The sequence below is a fragment of the Echeneis naucrates genome, chromosome 4 (assembly GCF_900963305.1).
Source record: "Echeneis naucrates chromosome 4, fEcheNa1.1, whole genome shotgun sequence".
NCBI classification, from domain to species: Eukaryota; Metazoa; Chordata; class Actinopteri; order Carangiformes; family Echeneidae; genus Echeneis; species Echeneis naucrates.
In genome coordinates this window covers 11,542,363-11,563,532 of record NC_042514.1, presented here as the reverse complement: position 1 = coordinate 11,563,532, position 21,170 = coordinate 11,542,363, and the positions used below count along the sequence as shown (strand labels likewise).

Below are 21,170 nucleotides of genomic sequence, written 5' to 3'. Positions count from 1 at the left end.
TTACAACCAGTTTCTCCCACAAGAGGGATCATTTCAGAGAGTCAAAGCCATAAATTGGATAGAAAGTGAATAAAGTTTGGGAAAATTGCTGTGCGGTCCATATCACGTGCCAGGACTCCAGTGAACTGACTGCTACTGGAAATGTAAAGTCCAGCCAAATGTATTTCTACTAATCCGCTGGCTATTCTCATAAGGCATTTATAAATACATTACTGAATGAAATCCATCTGAATTGTAAAGCTCTCATGCACGCTTTTTTTTTTTTTTTTTTTTTTTTTTAAAAACCACACAGCATGGAGGTGATCTTTTTCTCTCTGCAGCACATTCTGGATCGACAGTAGCACAATTTGGTAAAAATGTGTTAAAATGGCATCACAACAGCATTTAACTTGTATCTTTCACCTGGAGAGCATTTGCATTCTAAGCATGGGTATAGCTACCATTATATGAGGATGAGACTATTATTACACACACACACACCTTTGAGTTTTCATCAGTATTTGAAATCTGCCAAATTAAATCTATTGACCATTTTCAAAAACAATTTTTTTTTTCTTCCCCCCCCAAATTTTTCATGCTTTTTGTTTTGAAAGTTCTCTCATTGAGTAAAAAGGTTAAGGTGCCAAATCAGTTGTCACAAAACTTGTAATTAATGAAGTGGATCAATTGCCTTATCCACTAATGAGAGTCCAGCAGACAAAAACAAACTGTTCTATCTTTTCACAGTAATTTGCCATCTCACAGGTATTACTGGTTAAATGACTAGACTGAAAAACACCACCGATGTGACTCCACTGTGTTCTCGCTGATTTTTACCGCTTCAAGTTGGCAGCATGGATGGCAGCCTCTGCACTTTGCGCTCTCGTATTTTTTGTTTATTTATTTTTTTTTTTCCTGCTTTTTCTAAAACATTTAGCCCTAATTAACACGGGATTATATTTAAAAACATATCATCCCATCAATGCCCACAGCTGCTGCTGGCATGGAGCCAGAATATCCAGATAACCTGAAGCACATGGAAGCACTGCAAGGTTCAAGTACACCTGAAAGAAAGAAAAGAAAACCGAGTCCTTGGGTAGATTAACAGGACACTGCATGGCCGAAATACACCTTCAATTGTTTTCTCACAAAAGCAAAGCTGAAATACAGAAGCTCTGGCAAAGATCCCCCCTACTGGATTGCTATGTGCTTCTCAAAAGGAGAGAGCACAAATGATCAGATTAAACATTTTAAGATCATTTCACATAAGTAACTCCTAAAGTAACCACTGGACCAAAGATAGTTTAAATCCTTTTCCTGGATTAATCTTAGTATTTTTTTTTCCCCCCAACCAATTATCTCTCAGGGTTGTGGGGGTTGCTAGAGCCAGCTGCCATCTAGGGCGAGGATGGGCACACGCAGGACACAACACTATTAATTTATATACTATAACTATATAACACAATAACTAGCATGCCCGACATATAGAGAAAAACAACCATTCCACTCTTACGCTTGCCTAGAGAAAATTAAGAGGCCCCAATAAACCTAAACTTTCATGTCTTTGGACTTTTGGATTAAGCCTGAATACTTTTTTACAGAATGAGCACCTCAGTCCCTATGAACGGGCTAACACACGTGCAGAGTTAGGATAACTCTGCCAATCACTTTGCAACTTCATTGTTACGTCATGGACTTTGGGCGCCAACCCCAGGTGTAACAAGTATTTACCAAATTCAGTGTCAGTCCTCAGTAGAAGCTGCCGCTGAGATTGTTCTGCTCTCTCAGCCTTTGTTAATTTTTCATGCATGTTTAATCCAGCCTCAGACCTGTTTAATTCAGTAGTGTCTAACAGGATTGGTGATGCTAACTCTCAGGGACATGGTTGCCAGCTGTTCCATCCCCCTGGCAGTGGGTCAGCACTCACAGGGCTGCTGATGGGTGGGAGGGGATGCATGGAAAGCGAGAGGATCTTCTTAGCTTAATGCAGATCGCCATAGCAAAAGGACGAGAGCAATGCTGAGGCCAAAAGTGCTGTAAACGTCAGAGGAGCGGATATATTCACACGTCCCATTGTGGAGTTCTTCCTCTTGTCTGTTTATCTTCCCGCCTGGATTTTAAGGCATTCGGTCGATATTTATGGATTGTTGAGAGGACACAGGACAGGTGACTCACAATGGCCGTGGCTTTGGATGCAGTCTGGGTGAGGGTGAAGACTGTTTTCAAACAGAATGGGCTCCTCATCATGTCAGTGATGGCTGTGGTTATTGGGTGTCTTTTGGGATTCTTTCTCAGGACACGGCGTCTCACTGAGCAGGTCAGTCTATCCCCTCAGAGGATGTTTTGTGTTATCCCATCTATTCTCTATCCTTTACTGCAGTAGTCTCATGATTTCACATTTTTGGGCATTATTTCTCATCTATAGTGTTCAGTTTTCAAAGAACACATTGTGTTGTTTCATTCAGTTTCACGTTTGGGGCCCCTTTTTCCACTTCATGTATTTAGATAAAAGTCCTCTGGGCCAAAGAAGTCAAATTCTTTTCTATGCAACTACAATATACAGATTAACAAAAAGTCACATGTGAGCCTGCAGATTAGTGCTGCAGAACTTCTTTTCTGTTTTTCTTTCTACTTCATTATCATCTCGTGACCCCACGCCAGAGTGATTTTTTTGAACCTGCAAATAATTGGCCTTTACTCAAACCAGAAACAAACGTTGGGCAACGCCGGAGGGAAGTAGTAACTTTTGGCTACTCACGCATTAATGCTTTTTTATGAAACTGATCATTGGAGGCAGATATTTGTTTCCGTTGATGCACAATCCCAAAGCTTGTAGTGTATACACTGGACAAAGTAACGCATCTCTCTAAATTCAGCCATGCAGCAACTTTGGGCAGGGGCTCCATAAACAAAATGCAGTCCTTTATTTCCCATTACCCCCCCATCAAATCCCTGTCATATTCTCAAATAGGTCTAAAAATAGCACTAGACTCCGTTACTTTCACAATAGGGGATTACAATCCAATCAAACAAATGCCTTGTCTAAATGTGAGCTACATCAAATTAGAGTGAGGCTCTGACAGGCACAGAAGGAGCAGACTGCAATGTTTTCAGACAATTTTTGACACAGAGGGTGTCAGTGAGGGAGAAGTGCAGGCAAGTGCGTGTTTTTGTTTCGATTCACTAACTGACAGAAACACGATTGGTTTCCACACAAGAACACACTTAGTGGAAATGTGTGGCTAAATCTATGACATAAGTCTGGATTATGGTATTAGAAGGGTCTGCATATTCATCTGCTGATTTCCCAGTCACAGAGAGGAGGGCTGTGAATTATTTCAGAATATTATACATAATTATAAGACATGCAATTATAAGTTGTTAAAATATATTTTAACAACTTATAATGGCATGACTCAAGATAAAAATGTCCTGTTGTCCTTAGAGATCTGCTAATAATAATAATAAAATAAATACATTTAAAAAAAAAACCCTGAGGGTGTACAGATACTGTTCAATGATGGCACATCATTGTAGAGTAAGTACAAGATTTGAACATGTATTATAGTGACATGCACAAATTCAATGCATGATCTAGAGTTTGGTCTAGACCTGCTCTATATGTAAAGTGCCTTGATGTAACTTTGTTATGATTTGGCGCTATACAAATAAATCTGATTTTGATTTGATTTAGCCAGACTGGGTGATGCTGGTTAGATAGTGTATGGAAATATGCATTACTAACATTAGCCAGCATAAGCTAGAAGTCATACACAGCAACAAAAAGTGAACTGTATTACTTCAGATAACTTAATTTGTATGAAGGAGAGTTGTGTAGATTATGCCATAATACTTATTGTTTAATGCTGATACAACCTGTCAAACTGCAGCTGCACGTTCCCCATCTACTACAAACAATACTTACATGCACACCAGGGCAGACACATTTTGACCCACATGCATGAGTGCAAGATGAGCAGAGTAGAAGCAAACCTTCACTGCTGCATGTGTGCGCTGATCCTGCTCTTTTATAGCAAACTAAGCTCTCTCTGCTTAATTCCCAACTGAAAAGCTCTTTAGCTGTCATTATGCACCAGCCTCGCCCCACAGACCCTCAATCCACCATGACATCCCTAACCTCACACTTACAGTGATATGCAAAAAGCACCTTCAATCAGCAGATAGCATCTTTTTGCCGGCCGTGGTACTGTGACGTCCTCTCTCACTTACGGATTTGACAGTTAACTAAAATTCAACGTTTGTGTAGATCACACTATAACTCTGGTTTATGTTCAGGCCACCACTATTAAGCTACATCTTCACACAGGAAAGTGGTTTACTGAAGTCTTGTTTGGAGAACATAAAAAAAAAACAACAAAAAAAAAACATGTGTTGGGTTAGATTTGCCTTCAGCCAAAACGTGGTCGCATTATGGTTTATGTTTTGGCTGTCAAGGTAATGATGTTTTATTTTTTTATTTATTTATTTATTTTTTAATTAAGGGTGTTTGCATATATTCCTAAAAACTACATTACTTGGTGAGGTAACAGCTTTTAAATGTTTCCTTTCATTATCCTTTCACTGAGATTAAGTGTACACTTTAGAGGCCACAGTCACAACGCATACATAAAATGTCAGATTTTTACTCTGGTGCAATCTGTTCCAAGATCATGTTCTACGAGCCAACTGTATAACCTATAACCTTGTTTAGAGTTAGAGTTATGTTTAATGTCATGCTATATGCAGTTAGAATTTGACCATTTGTCAAGTTCAGGTGTGATACAGAGTTCTTACAGTTCTTTATATTCACATTACATTCTTGGGGCGGCATGGTGGTCAGTGGTGTTATCCTGCCCTGTGATAGACTGGTGAGCTGTCCACGGTGTTTCTCACCCTTTCAAAGCATTTGGAGAATTTTCCTTATGAAAAACAAAACCTAATTTATGGATCAAACCTGAATTGGTGTGAAGGTTAGTATCGATTGATTAAAATCAAAACCGCAATGGCTCTGTAAACTATTAGTACTATGAAAGTAGTAATGCTAAGAAAACCGCTTCATTTTAGTTTTGTTTGATTCATTTGGAGATTCTGTCCCAATGAGACAATCTGTTCTCCATCTGTTTTGGATTTTATCAACTCCAGAGGTAGATAAAAGACGTGGTTGCATTATGTTCCGTTGATCGCTGAGTAACTTTATTGAATACAGCAGACCACATCATGATCAGTAAATTATGTTTAGCAACAATATTTTTAGTAGGTTCAAGTTATTTGCAAATTATGCTGTTAATAGGGCAAATCCAGTATGTTTCTCATGTTTTGTTTTTAAACAGAGGTCCTTAAATGCAAAAACAACCTTAAAAACGGGGGGGGGGGGGGGGTCTAATTCAAACTGATATTACAATTTATATTGAATACAAATTTGAATCTCATTTGAATCTCTGAATATTTAACCCAGCAGATAGGGCTGTTATTTCATTGGAATTTATTTAAACTTGTCAAAAATCTGATTTACCTTTGCAGTTTACCAAGCATCTATGAGACATGCTCTTTACAAAATCCCTTAACTCTTAATGACTTAATGATTAAAGAGGTCGTAGATGCTCAAGTTATTTGGCAGTGCAACTGCTGAAAAATAATGAAGATAATGTACGCAAAACCATTACTTGGTAGTGGAAAAAAAAAAAAAAAAGCTTTTATGTGGTCCATTCAGTCTTGCAATATACACAGTAAACCAGCAATCCATTCATCCTCTGCTTGCGAACTTTGGAAGAACTTTTGCAGTGCAAGACTATTAAAACTGGCACCAATACCGAGGCCGTTTCCAAGCTCCTGTTACATGGTGAGAATGGTTTTGGCAGCAGGGGGTTACGAAGTCTGGCTTCGGAGGAAACAGCACAGCTGGGCGGAAACAGCTGTTTGCTGCAGCTGAAGATAGGTTCAAGGTTCAGTTGTGTGTCCCTGTTAGGCAACTGGCTGTGCAGCAAGTAGAAACAGCAAGAGATACTGGGATCCAGTCATAGAAAAAGTTAAAGAGAAATTGTGTAAAAAAGGCACAAGTAGCATCTGAAAAACCTATACAAGGTGAGAGAAGTGCAAAGGTTTTGTCGACTGCAGCCGTGGCGATCACCACGTATAGAAATACAACAATATTTGTCGGCAACAAGAATAGACTGGTGAGCGGTCACAATACAAATCAAGAGTGACTCCTACTCTGACGTGAATTTAAAAAGAATGCTGTCAGGATGAAGGAGTGCTTATACCCGTTACCTCATCAATATCACCGCAAGATTCCTTCAACAGATCCCAGTCTGTGATGTCAACGCAAAACTGCAGGCATCAGTCCAGATGTTGATCTGTTTAGTGACGACCTTCGCCCTCTGAGGGCAGAGCCCAGTGTCTGACAGAACCATAACAGGTCAGTGATCTTATGTCTGGTACAGCAGGGGACGTCCTGATAGGGGTTAGGGCTAGGGCTAACCCCAACCCCCCCGTGATTTACCCATCTGGCTCACCAAATAGACAATTTCCACAATCGAGACTTTACCAGAGAATCAGGTTACAGAAAAAGCCGGTAAACATCAATTTCTGAATTCATGCTGAAATCCAACATGGACTGGAGTTCACCGTTATTTCAGAGAGACTGAGCGTCAGTGAGGATGATGGATGGTAGATGAGGAGGAGACAGTCTGCCCTGCTTCCTCCTGAATGAGTTCAGCTTTGGGAAGGTTGGATCTGACTGACGGGGAGTCCGAGCCGGCTGAAGGCCAAAGGACAGGCAGAAAGTGCACTGTCAACTGCGTTAACAAACATAACGTACTTTCCAGCCAGAACTAAGTCCAAATAACATGTCCACCTCGTTAATCTCGCGGGTCAGAGCTGAACCACTGCATTAAAAACCAGATTTAATAAAGAAAAACAGTGAGGAATAACAAATAGATGTGACAGACGCACCTGCTGCTGGACTAAAGCTTCTCCCTCAGATAGAGGCCAACTATCCAGATTTGTGAAGCTGTTCCAAACGGCCAACTGCAACTCCCAGATTTTTTTATTTTTTGTGTGTGGACTCAAAAACTGGGAGCCACTGACCTGGTAAGGTGCTGATTGTGAGGCTCTGAACAGGCTGGGCCCTCTGGAGAGGGGAATCCGGCCGGCAGGGAGCAGACAACAGCCGAGGTCAGGATCAGACAGCTGGTCAGTTCTCAGGGGCCGAGATGAAGGAGACACGTCAGACACAGACATGGTTGGTGCCGATGAACTCTAAAGGTTAATGCTGGAAAGTCTCACATGAGGGCCGAAAACAAGTGAGCAGGAGAGGCTTAAATACTGACTTGATTGGTGATCAGGAGCAGCTGGGGGGAAGAGGCCTGATGAGGCGGGAGTGGCTGTGAGTTCAGGTGAGCACAATCCAACAGGGACGGCGACAGATGTCACATAAATCTAGATAAGCCCAGGTTTATTTGCTTTTTCTTGTCACCATCACAACAAACTTAATCCAAGATTTTAACTCACAAGATTCAGTGTCTTGAACAACAATCCATCACGAATCCACATTTTTTTTTTTTCTTTACCAAGTACTAGATAGATAGATAGATAGATACAGAGCTATAACTTTATTAATCCCCAAGGGGAAATTCACCTTCTCAGGAGCTCATAAAAATAAAAAATATAAAAAAATTATCCATTCAAAATATAAAAAACAAACATTATCCAGTCAGCAGGGGTTGAAATGTACAGCTATTAATACAAGTACCTATTACAGTCTTTTTTTTTTCAGACATCTTCAACAAGGTTTAATTATGGCATCATTTCTCTGCAAGCCATCTGCTGCTCTTACTACACATTTACCATCTTTTCTGCACAGGAGGTGAAGTACTTTCAGTTTCCCGGGGAACTGCTGATGAGGATGCTGAAGATGTTGATTCTCCCGCTCGTCGTCTCCAGGTAATTCAAATAAAATGAGCAGATGTTCGCAGCTTGAAACCATACACCTTCTCTCATCATAGCTTTTTCTTACGGGAAAGAAGAAAAGTACTGAACAGTGCAGTGGGGTGCTCTTATGTGTTACCTCTAATGCACTTTTAAAATTTGTCTTGTCTGCTGACACAAAGATTGTGTGGATATCTGCCAGAGAGTGCAAGTCTTATGATGCATCTGAATCTGTTGAGACCTATAGTTTCTGAGGCTCCTGAATAAAGCCTGTTGGAGATGTTCATGCTTTTTGTTTTTAATATTTAGAAACAAATACCTTCCCATTCATATCAAAACAGAATTAAATTAAGACCTTCGGTGTTTTATGTGAGTGTGTTCACTTTTTTCCATTTGATGTATGGGTTATAAGGCCTTTTCAGCATTTTTGTCATGTTTTTGAGCTGCCAATGTGTAAATCATAATGTAAAAAATTTAATATATCTAGTTTTGCATTAGCTGAAGTGGTCCTCGCTCATCTGGATTTGTTTTTCCAAGGCACCATTCAGCATCTGCCAAAAAAAAAAAAAAGAAGCAGTTATGTTAATCTAATTTTAAGACAGAAACCAAGATCCCAGAATGTGGCAAATATTAATATCTCTGATGTGGACAGAGACAATGAATTCAACCAGTTCCTCAACAGATTTGACACCACAGCTACACTAACCCAAAGTCTCTCTACTCCATCTGCGTATATCTCCATTGCTGCAACTGTGCCCCCTCTGCCGTCTGTGCCTCCTCCACCGTCCGAAACTTTAAAAAGGGTGGAGCTGTAACTTAGGAGACTTTGTCCTGTGAAGGCAGCTGAGCCAGTTTGTGTGTGTCCAAGGCTGCTTAAGGACTGTGTTGCCCAACTATGTGAACCTCCCCAGAGGATCTTCAAGGCTCTGTGGAACACATGTACCAATATCAAAAATAAAACGTACAGCTGAACGCGACAAAATAAGAACGATTTTGGGTTCAAGGTTGTGATAGCTCATTATTACGAATGTGCGCCACCCTTCATTATTAATACGCAGTCTCACATCATACCCAGCTGCACAAGGGATTCACTTTACTTTTTTACATTTAAACTTGATCTTGCCAATTTCATTGGAATGTCCTATTTAAAGAGAAATTTTGTAGACTAGGAAAATGTTGTATATCATTATATTTAATTCAGTTCAAGATTTTTGTACTTCAAACAATTATGTTTGAACTTCAGTTGTATTCAAGCTCTTCTATTCAATAATTTACTGTTGACAGCTTAAAGCTTGTTATGGAGCTTTCATAACATTGGTTATGAGCTTCCTCAGCAGATCAAGTCATGTAAATATCGATGTAGCCTTAACTTGGGAACAGCAGGAAAGAATATACTAATAAAATGAATAGAAATTCTTTCAACAACTGGCAAATAACTGAGAAGCGTATTGTAATTTCTGTAATTTTAAGATGAATACTGTAAGTCTTGCTTTCAAAGAAGAATAATGGCCAAACTCCAAAACTCTGAATGCATTGGTTGCACTGAAATAATTACATTTTGGGGACAGTTTTACATTTGATGTGATTTTCTTTGAAAGTTTATTGTTGAGCTGACAAAGTGGTTATTTTTTTTCTATGAATTCCAGTGATTGCATTTTAAACACAAGTGCTGTCACAGAGCCAATTATAGTGATGTGTAATACAGCTAATGTGTCCTTTTCCAGTTTGATGTCCGGGCTGGCCGCCCTGGATGCCAAATGTTCCAGCCGGCTTGGCCTGATCACAGTGTCTTATTACCTATGGACCACCTTTGTGGCCGTTATAGTGGGGATCATCATGGTCTCCATTATCCACCCAGGTGGTGCAGCTCAGAAAGAAGACTCTGAGGACAGCGGCAAGGCCATCATGAGTTCGGCTGATGCTCTGCTTGACCTCATCCGGTGAGACCACCAAAGCATTTTTTTTTTCCAATCAAACGCAACAGCTGATCTGTAGATCATAATCCACCACATGTGAACCTCATGCTACACAAACGAAATGAATCATTCGTTTTTTAAAGCACACAATTCATTCATTTTAGGCAGTACATTAGATTGTGTATTTAGACCAAAAAAAAAAGTACAAATAAGTACATAAATGAGCCCAGTAAATAAAGTCATATGCCATTAAATTGCACCAAAAATGCACAAAAATAAAGTGTAGGCATTCATTAACTGATAAAAATGTATCTTCTTTTTTGTATATTTATATATTAAAAATCTCCTCTTTCGACTCAAAGGAAACCTTTTCTGATCCATGTGTGGCAGCTGAAGGAGTCCATATCCACTATATACACTGTTTCAAATGTTTCTGGTGGCTCTGATGGTTCAGCCGGTGTCCACTGCAGCCGCTGATTTCTTTGCCGACAGAATTCAAATGTGATGTGGCCATCTGCTGTTGTCGCTCATCATCCCCAAAGTTTAATGGCTCATTTTGTTGCTTCTGACACATATTATAAATGGCAAGAAAAAAAAAAAAGCACTGAAATAAAGTGAACCGAAAGTCAAATGAGAGAAAACAATCTGAGTGTATCAGTAATTGGCAGACTTCATTATTATTGTGAAACTTGTTTGTACATCAGCATCGGATTATGATATATCAAATTTCAACTATTCAGACACGAGAGACACGTTAAGAATAACAATCCAGTCAAAATCAAAGCAACAGAGACCAGGCCAGTTTCTTAATATCTTTGTTTTTATGATCTTTGAATGTGACGCCTCAGCAGTAGGAAATGTTTTGTTTAAATTGGCAGCTTAATTCAGCATTTTTTTCCCGGATAATCAGCACGGGTCTCCAGTTTGGAAAGAACTGAAAATATGCAAAGATGTGGTATTAATTTCATCAATGGTTCGATCACTGTGGTGCCACCTCATTCAGAGAAAGATTATTTCCAACCAGACAAGACTGCCACTTTAAATTCTTAAAATTATATTATCTCCAAATTTTTATAGTACTATTAATTTGGTCCCTCTAATGTTTTGCCATCATCAGATATATTAAAATACTGATATATTCAAAGCAGACCCTACGGGTCAACATAATGTCTGACTCATTTTTTTTCTGTTTTTCATTTTCTGTTTATCACAATTTATACCCTCAGCACTGCAGAGGAACTCTCTTTTTTGTCCTCTGGGGTTTGTTTTTGATTTAAAAATACCGGGAACTGAAGCACACCAAAGATGGTGCACCAAAACCTTTTCAAGAGCAGACATCAACCTCACATCATGTTTGGATTCATCTCAAAACCTGAGGCAGGATTAGAGATATTGGTTTTCTTAAGCTCTTCAGTTCCCATCCTGCAGGATGACATCATCATTGTTGACTACAAAACATTTAATCTTCTTAAACAAGAGACATTACTCAGCTTCTTAAGTCCAGCAAAAGTACATGAAACTATCAAGGCTAACCTGACATTGTGTGTCTGTAAGTATTTGTTTGGTTGGTTAATTTAAACATTTAATTTCATGCTGGTGGAAAATAATCAGTATGGACAGTGCAGAGCTTTGTGTGCACACTGACCACACCAGCAAATGACCTTAAGGATGCAGTCCATATTTACTCCAACTATGGGACAGGTCTGCTGGCTGCTGTTTTTCAGTCACTATTTCAATATTGTTCCATTTTCTCACAACAGAAACACACACAAAAATCAGCAACATGTAAACGATGGTGTCATGGTGTCATATGTGACCTCCTTATTCACCTGCATCCCAACTGTGGAGGGAGTGGAAACCGTGAGGCCTCACTTAGAACAAGATAACACTCCATGAAACAGAACCAATCTCAAACCAGACCAGATCTGTCCGTTATTGGATCTATGCCTCAATACCACATATTTCCAGTTTAACAGCAGAGTCTGCAGAGAAAAGCACGGCTGTGCTATGGGCTCACCGGCGTCCCCCATTGTTGCCCATTTAGACATGGACGAGCACAAGGCCCTTAACTCATATGAAGGAACACCTCCAAGCCATTGGTTTAGGTATGTGGATGACACTTGGGTGAAAATCAAAACCCAAGATTTACAACCCTTTACTGAACACATCAACTCAGTGGACAGAAACATCAAGTTCACCAGAGAAGATGTGAAAGACAACCACTTACTGTTTTTGGACTGTGATGTTCACTTTGATGAGGACAGAAGCCTCCACATTGGGGTATACAGGAAACCCACACACACAGACCAGTACCTACTTTTTGACTCACACCATCCACTGGAGCACAAACTGGGAGTTATCAGAACCTTGCAACACAGGGCAGATAATGTACCAACCTCTGCGCGGGCCCAAGCAGAGGAACATAAACATCTGAAGGGAGCCCTGAAAAGTTGTGGCTATCCTAGTTGGACATTTGGGAAGACAGCAGCACGCTCCAGAAAGAATACCAACGTGGATGATGCTGAGAAAACAAAAGACAAACACAAGAGCATTGTCATCCCATACGTGTCTGGGGTCTCAGAGAAACTCAGGAGGATTTTCAACAAACATCAAATCCCTGTAAGCTTCAAACCCAGGAACACTCAGGCAAAAGCTGGTACATCCCAAGGTCAAGATACCACACAACCAAAAAAGCAACCTGGTATATGCTGTCCAATGCAGTGAAGAATGCAAGGTCTTATATATTGGGGAGACTAAACAACCCTTAATTCAAACGCATGGCCCAACACAGAAGGGCAAACTCCTCAGGTCCAGTCTCAGCTGTCTATTCCCATCTAAAGGAAAAGGCGCACTCCTTTGAAGGCAGCAACGTCAAGATGTTGGACAGAGAGGACAGATGGTTTGAAAGAGGAGTAAAAGAAGCCATCTGTGTAAAAGTGGAAAAACCATCCGTTAACAGGGGACCCCAAAGACTGTCGTTCACGTGACCACAACAGTGGTCCAAACCAGTACTTTCACAGGTACTTTTTGGTGAACACACCCACAGAGGTTAAATATCTGGGTCTTTCTCCACTGCCTTGGTCAGACTAGTGCGGACTAGTAGACCACATAAACTGATGAAGCCCCTTGGATAAGAGGCGAAGCGTCTTCAACGTCTTCTTAGACAAATACAAGTCCAGTTGCCTACGAATCAGTTTGAGACAGAGAACATGTAAACGAGATGAGATTTATTGTAAATCTGGCTGCAGGAAAGAAACACTCACTTCTATTCATGTTTTTGTAAAAACTGTTTAATATTAAGCACCTTTTATAGTAAATATATTTCTTGGGGCAAAGAAAGCTATAATTTGGCTATGGGGCCATTTCTGCTCTCCGAGAGTGCTCACATTACGTGTGACTGGAGAAAAAGTTCTTTCACAATGGCACATTAGTCAGTGTATGATCGATGATAGAATGATAGATATCCACGATAGAATAGATTTTCCGTTTTCAAACTTTGTATTACATGTAACTGTGAGATTCTTACGGCCATGACAGCAGGTTCTGACGACCCTCCAGCCTCCGTGAAAACACCGGTCAGGTTGCTATACATGATCAGCTCGTCAGAAACAAAGACGCCCTCTCACAGACGATTTGGACCTCCATTGTTGTCTCAGCACTACATTGGTCCAGGGCAAATGTTTGTTGCTGTTGGCACGCTTTAGCCAAAGATATTCTACATGAGTCATGCTTTGTTATTCTTTTTTTCTCCTTGTCTTTTTTTTCCGTTCTGTTGGATATTAATGCAGGAATCGCCAGATAACCAAAGTCTGTTTCGCATTAGAGCAAGGGCTGTTTTGTCGTCCTCAGGTATTTACTCCTACTTTTATCCAGATAGAAAATTGGATCGCAAACAAGAAAATGATGTAAATTACAAGAATGTTTGAATTACCGATGAATAACAAGAAATGTAGATAATAATCCAGAAAACACATGAACTAATCAGACACCAAGATAAACAATAGAGTAGGGACCGAGTTTGTCTGATTAGTTATATGGCTATAGTATTAGTGACTTAATGAAAACATTTGAAAATTTTCTGTATTTTTCTGTGGAGTGCAGTGTGCGGTGTGTCATCAGCTTTGGTCAAGATATCTCTGTGGATACGCTGTTATTGTTTTGGCTGTTTTATTATGTGCATTAGTGTAATGTGATGGCTTATCGTTTGTGCAGATGTGCATAAGAAAATGTCAAATACAATCAAATGTATCGATAATGTCACAAATCATAACAGATTCTATCTGGCACTTCAAATATAGAGCAGGTCTAAACCAAACTCTTTCTAGGTAAATTGGTCTGCTCAGTCATTATTGTCAAACTTCATCTAAGTTTCCATAGTTTCTCCACTTCCTCTCTTTAATCAGCAGAGTGCAGTTGGTGTCTTTTTAAAATGACTCTTTGGAAAGCAACCTCATAATTATGTGGGATAAAAATCTAAATTCAGGTTGGACAACTGAAGGCATTTGAATCTTTTTATGCAGTCTGGGATTTAGAAAAGGGTTACACGCACATTTGGGTGATTGTTAAATAAACCAGATTTCACTGACAGTGAAACAGGCTGTCAGCTATTTGTTTCGTACAGCTTCACAAAGTAGAATCCTAAAAAGCCAAGAGCATAATGTGAGGTTAAGATTGCAGAATAGGTGCTTCCAATTTCTGTGTTGCGCAACTGCAGCAGCTGCAGTCAAACAGAGGAGCAAGTGAAATATTTATTTTTGCACAATTTGCTTAGACATGCCACCCAACTGCATTGAATTAAGGAGCAGGATGGAACTTTGCCTGCAGCTATAGAATAATGCAGTTTATTTTGTTTTACTTTCCCTCCGCCCCTTTTGGAAGAAGTCCCCAGTGAAATATGCAAAGTTGCAACCTCTTGGTACACGTTAAGGTCAAAGAACTGGGAAATTTGTTTTTCTGTTGGATGCTGCTGACTTTTTCAATTACCAACCAAGAAAGTACAACACACCTCCCGAGCTTTGGAATGATTTCAGCATGAATAATGTTGCGTGTGTGTGAAAAAACCTGTATACACAAACACTCTTTACTTCCTTTCTGACTGGACTTTTTCCACACATAATTTCAGTAAATATTTTTGTTTTGCAGCAACATGTTCCCATCGAATCTGGTCCAAGCCACTTTTCAGCAGGTAAGACTATGTACATATTACTTGCGCTACTTGCAAACACAAAGATTTACATTTTTTTTCTTTCTTTAGCATTAATTCAAGTGCTTTTCTGCGTCTGTTTCCTGGTGATAGTATCGAACAAATAGTGAGTACATAGTGAAACCCAAGCCAACTTTGAGTCAGGCACAATCCGAGTCCACCACACGGCGAGCACTCATCTACGGCATCCAAGATGATAATGGAACCGATATCCAGAACTTCGCCCTTGACCTGACTCCACCTCCTGATGTGCTCATACGCACTCGGGAAGGAACCAGCGATGGAATGAACGTACTTGGGATTGTTATTTTTTCAGCAACTATGGGTAAAAATCTGAATAAACCTGTTCCATTATTTTTGACCTCCAAGACCTTCTGTTTTTTGTTACATAATAATTCATTCTGAAGGACTGCACCTTTTTCTTTTTTTTGTCTCCGCAGGCATTATGTTGGGAAGGATGGGGCCAAATGGTAGCGCCTTGGTGAACTTCTGCCAGAGTCTGAATGAGGCTGTCCTTAGAATTGTTGCCATTGTAATTTGGTGAGATTTGAAAATGAAGCCATGACATTGTCGCAATGACTATATAAAATCCAGCACTTTGAGCAGATTACCAGAAGTTGAACTCTAAAATATCCTTCATATATTGAAATCTGGTCACTGTTACATTTACAAAACTACAACACTGTTTGGTGTTGCATTTTTCTGAGACAGGTTTGCTCTGAGATGACGAGGCTTTCTTCACAATAATAATTCATTAATATTATTATTGATTTAAGCATTAATATAATCAATTTTTCACCTTTTCTGAGATTCAAGTAGATTGTTTTCCACCACACCAATTCCACAAACATCTCAAGTCTGATGTTGTATAAACTGGTAGACTTTACAGCTAAATGTTTACCTCCTCCTCATTCAGGTACTTTCCGTTTGGCATTGTGTTCCTTGTGGCTGGTAAGATCCTAGAGATGAGCGATCCATCAGCCATGGGGAAAAAGCTGGGCTTCTATGCTGTCACTGTGGTTTTTGGCCTGGTGTTACACGGCCTGTTCATCCTACCTGCCATGTACTTCTTCATCACCAAAAAGAGCCCCATTGTTTATATCCGGGGCATCCTGCAAGCCCTGCTCATTGCCCTTGCAACCTCCTCCAGGTAAAATGAACAAATTCAGTTCATTTAACATTTTTTTTGTTTATATTGATGTGCTATGAGAAAAAAAAAAAATAAAACTAATATTCCTCATTTCTTAAGTATTTCTTAAGTCTTTATGTCACTGACCTTTTTCTTTGCTATCCATGTACTGAGTGGTGATCATAAAAAGCTTTAAAGGGACATTGGGTGATCAGAAAACATCTGGTGTGTGTGGGAAGAGACTGGAATGTAAAGGAGCATTCTGCACATTTGATTGGACTGGCACTGATCCATTTCCATGTGTGTGGAACAGCACACTGAGAAAAATAGTCCTCAGAAAATGTTTCTATGCATAATCAGTTCTAATTTTCAAGGCAGACTGGAGAAGGTGTGTATTCATCTCAAGCTGTAATAATGATAGAGATCACATTGTTTGGGTGCTGCAGTGATTGGCAGCCATCTTATATTCATGTGTGCAGGCCCAGATAAATTAAAAGCACCTGTGAATGATACATGTTTTGTAAAACTTAATTGCAGCTCTCCTTGTTTGAAAGAGTTTCAGCTGTCCCTTCCAATACAGCAAACCATAAATAATAAACACTTACCCACAAAAAAATAAGGAGGTATTATTATTATTAGATATTAGTGCTCTCAATCTTGTTCTCTTTCTTCCTCAGCTCTGCCACATTGCCTATTACCTTCAAGTGCCTCTTGGAAAACAACCACATTGATCGACGTATCATTCGCTTTGTGCTCCCTGTGGGCGCCACGATCAATATGGATGGCACAGCTCTCTATGAGGCCGTGGCAGCAATATTCATCGCACAAGTTAACAATTATGAGCTGGACTTTGGCCAGATCATCACCATCAGGTCAGTGGACTGGGCCATATACCATCTGTGCTTATAAGCGCATTTACATTGGAAAGCATTCTTTGGCGTTATAAGCAATAATATCATCAAGATTAAATCCTTTGAACTGCAGAGCAGAAATACATTATAGCACATGCATGTCTGTAGTTTTGAAAAAATCCTCTTTAATTGTTGTGTGTGTCTGTGCTTTTAAAACCTGATTAGTTGCAGTACATGTGTAGGAAGAGGACAGTCCCAAGGGACGGTAAATAAAGAGCTATTGACACATCACATGAACCAATGAATACTGTTCATAATGCAAAATGTCTTACAGCTTGAAAGTGAAAAACAACTCTAGATGATACAGTAAGGTAATATAATAACATTCAATTGAAATCAATGTGTCCCTTGGTTGACCACTTATCAAGAGTGTCTCTCATTCATCTTTGTAATTCAAGTATAAAGCAGCAAGTATTACACACTTTCCCATTAATCAGTGCCTATTGTCTCACTCCACAAAGGACTAGAATCTGGAGTGAATGGTAGGAAACATAAACATACGAACATAGAAAGGACAAAAAATAATCTGCTATCAGACAGTAATATTCCAACTGGCAAGCAATACATTTTTTGCTTGGTAAGTAAATGTACCTACTGTGTTTTAAGTGGAAAGCAATCAAGGTGTTTCACTGTGTTCACCATGCAAAAACATGCACACCAGAAAACCATGTTAATGGATAAACACTTCGTTTTTTGGCTTGATTTTTATAATGTTCACATGCAATTTTGACATTACAAGTTAAAGTAATGAATTACTTGTACAGTTCTTTGACACATTTTGCTTAAAACATTTGTAATAGCATTAAAATGGTTTCAAATGGCATTTTATTCCTTTTCTAGTTGGCTACTTCCTGTGTATTTTTCACCTGTACATATATCTAATTCTATAAAGCAACAGTAGATTCAAACTATCAGCTTATCCCCATCTGAAAAGAGCCATGTGGCCTCGATAAACCATCACATCCCAGTCACGCAACCACTAAACCATTGACTGCAGCTCCACGCCTTTCCCCCACCTCTCCTCCACCATCACACTGTGGTGAGGAATGGGATCATCCCATCCTCAACGTCTGGCTCCGCAGCAGGTATCATATGCTCTTTTCTGCCTGCTCGGTCTCTTAACACAGCACACGCCTCTAATCAGTGATATCATGCTGCCGTCTACAATCACACTGACGCCTCTACTTTTGATTCTTTTCTGAGAGTACATTCAAAGGAAGAAATACTCAGATCAGCAGATGCTGTGGGTGTTGATCAAAACAACCTGTCTGCTGTGTGCAGCTGCCCATGCAGAGCACGGCTGAGTTCAGAGAGAGAATGGCTTAGTTTTCAAGAACTCAAGATACTGAGCAGGCGCTATATTATGTTTGAGACTAATGTAAACATGCTGTGCAGATGATTTACAGGACTGGAAAAGACCAGTGTGTAGATGATGTTGCTTGGCTCCGCCCTTTAATACTTAATTGGGTGCATATTATCATTTGGAGATTGTAAAGTATCAATACATTTACAGATACCCACAAGAGAATAGAGAAACACTGACAAAATGACGAGTAAAGATAGATCCTTTAAGGGTAAATCTTTCATTAAACGAATATGTATTCATGTGGAAACTTTAGAGATCCTACTGCTCAGGTTCAACAGCCTCTACTTCTCAGTGAATTTTTTATTAAGTTTACATATTTAAACACATCAGGTTTCTCTCTGATCAAATCCCTTCTAGCATCACAGCCACTGCAGCAAGCATCGGTGCAGCAGGTATACCACAAGCTGGGCTGGTTACCATGGTGATCGTGCTCACATCAGTGGGGTTGCCAACAGATGACATCACTCTAATTATTGCAGTAGACTGGGCACTGTAAGTAGTTTTTTTCTTCCTCTTCCGAAACTGGTGTCTGGTGACATATATGATCATTTTAAGCCACTCTTCAAAATGTCTTCCTGCTCTAAAGAGACAGATTCCGCACCATGGTGAATGTCATGGGGGACGCCTTGGCCACAGGCATAATGGCACACATCTGCAGGAAAGACTTCATGAAAGAAGGGGATGGGGTGAGTTTTAACTCAGGCATCAGCTCAGAAAATATCTTATGTTAGTTTTGACCTAAAAGGAGGAGAACTTCTTAAGGATAACTGGAATCTCCATAAAACTTTATGTAAGCAATTTGAATTACATTGAAACTTTTTCATTTCATATCATCACTCAGGTGCCATTGATCTGTGAGAGCAAACCAGTGGCCCCCAGCACCCCACCTATCATAAACTGTCACAACAATGGCAACTACCGGCCCCCGTCCTCAGGTCTCAAGCATGAGCTCATACCTCCCGACGTGGCCCAGCTCATGCAGTTGGAGGAGGGGATGCGGCCAACAGTGGAAAGGAAGAAGCCTCCAATTCCTCCGAGGCACCTGAAGAAGAGCAAAGAGCACTGTACCATTGACATGAATGGCCTTGAGACCAACGTATAGCCTCCGGGGGGTTCGTCTGTGTGGCTGTGCTGATCAGAGCCTCACATTAAAGGACTCCAGTGCAGTTGGAGGACAGCATGACCAAGCGTATCTTCTCTCAGCATATTATGGATCAAAATGTTCTAAGAGGTGTGATCCAGAAGTCTTTGGGGAGGACATTTCAACATTTAATTCTCTTGGTTTTTCATCTTGGTAAATGAAAACTACTAACTGAAAAAGACTCATGTTGGCAGTGGATTTAAACACACCAAAAGGACAAGAGTTTAATTCTATTCACCAAACTTGTCCATGGCCTGAACTTTCAAGGTCAGCTTGCACCCAAATTCCCAGACTCTGAGTACATGGGTGGAGACTTGGATGAACTGATATCTATCGGATATCTTCATTTTATATGATTTTTTTTTTTTTTACTTATTTTTGTCTGTTTGTTTTTTTTGTCTATATGCAACCTGTAGATAAGACAAGTGTTTATTATGAGCTGAGTGATCGGGAGGCAAAGTGAGATGCCCTAACTGCTTAATTTTGCCTTAACAAAGCTGGTGGTGCTAAGCTGGGAGGGAGGAACAAAAGAGGAAGATCAGAAATGGACCCACACTGCCAAAATTGAAAATAAATACATCCATAAATAAATGAGGCAATCAATACATTCACATGCCATTAAATAATATCAGGAATGCAAATAAATAAATAAAACATAAATAAATCCACATTCACTTTTTGTGAAATGTTGGTGCAATTTAATGGCTTGTGAATTTATTGATTGACTTATTTATTTATTATTTAAGCAGTGTTGGTCCTCCATACTCCATGTGGTCACAACGTTATCTTAAAACTTGGTAAAATAGAGATTCAAATGGTCTTGTGTCTTTAAATAGCCTCAGGAGCACCTGATTTAATTAAACCTTTCTGGTACTTGAAAATCCCCCCAAAAAACTATCTCTGGTAATTTAACATAAACCAAGTGGTCCTTGTTTATTGGTGGAGTAGATTAATTTAATGCTGTTTGGAATTTATCAAACTAAATTTTGTTTGATTATGAGTTACACTCGTTGAGTACAAATTCATCTTGTGATGTTTTTTTCTTGCTAAATGACCTCAGTAGAAGCGTTCATAGTATTTTCCTTTTTTTTCATATCACACTATTTGCATCTTTCTATTGACTTTGTACTTTGTCTGAACAAATTTTGATGCTTTCATCAAAGTCAGAAGGGATGGCTTTATGACCAGTTTGATAATGTGTGATGAGGTAGAGTTAATTTATTTTACAAACCTCAATCTCCAGATGTCATTGCCATTAGTAATATGCCATTTTACTGAGCATTTAGTCACCAAGCGCTTCTCACTGGAGACAGTTTGTATTCTGATTTATCAGAATCGAAGGCTGGCAACATTTTCCGCATGGTGACATAGGAGGCTGTAGCCTGAGATGTTTCCTGTTTCTACAGTATCTGGACTATTTCATGATCATGGAATATTATGGGCTCTATTTTAATTGTAGAGTGCAGTCAAAGGCCTTTGTTATGACAAGAAACAGTTGGTAGGAACAGAAAAAATACATTGTTGCTGAACAAAATAAAATAATGTGAGTCATGGCCAATCACCTTTGGTAATTTAATGCCCACCTAACGAGAGACTCCC

General features: G+C 39.6%; 1 protein-coding gene across 1 annotated transcript; it reads left to right on the top strand.

Annotated features, from left to right (window-relative positions):
- The first annotated feature begins 2,155 nt into the window (after positions 1 to 2,155).
- On the top strand, positions 2,156 to 19,624 carry slc1a7b (solute carrier family 1 member 7b). The gene is made up of 11 exons (XM_029499507.1): positions 2,156 to 2,296; positions 7,841 to 7,920; positions 9,630 to 9,845; positions 14,964 to 15,006; positions 15,118 to 15,349; positions 15,465 to 15,564; positions 15,941 to 16,174; positions 16,831 to 17,025; positions 18,788 to 18,922; positions 19,017 to 19,116; positions 19,272 to 19,624. The coding sequence occupies exons 1-11, from the start codon at positions 2,156 to 2,158 to the stop codon at positions 19,530 to 19,532; spliced, it is 1,737 nt and encodes a 578-aa protein (XP_029355367.1). The 3' UTR covers positions 19,533 to 19,624.
- Positions 19,625 to 21,170: the final 1,546 nt, after the last annotated feature.

Coding starts and splice junctions, on each gene's coding strand:
- slc1a7b (XM_029499507.1), top strand. CDS start 2,156: ATGGCCGTGGCTTTGGATGCAGTCTGGGTGAGGGTGAAGACTGTTTTC. Junction 2,297..7,840: donor CACGGCGTCTCACTGAGCAG/GTCAGTCTATCC, acceptor TTTTCTGCACAG/GAGGTGAAGTACTTTCAGTT. Junction 16,175..16,830: donor GCCCTTGCAACCTCCTCCAG/GTAAAATGAACA, acceptor TTTCTTCCTCAG/CTCTGCCACATTGCCTATTA.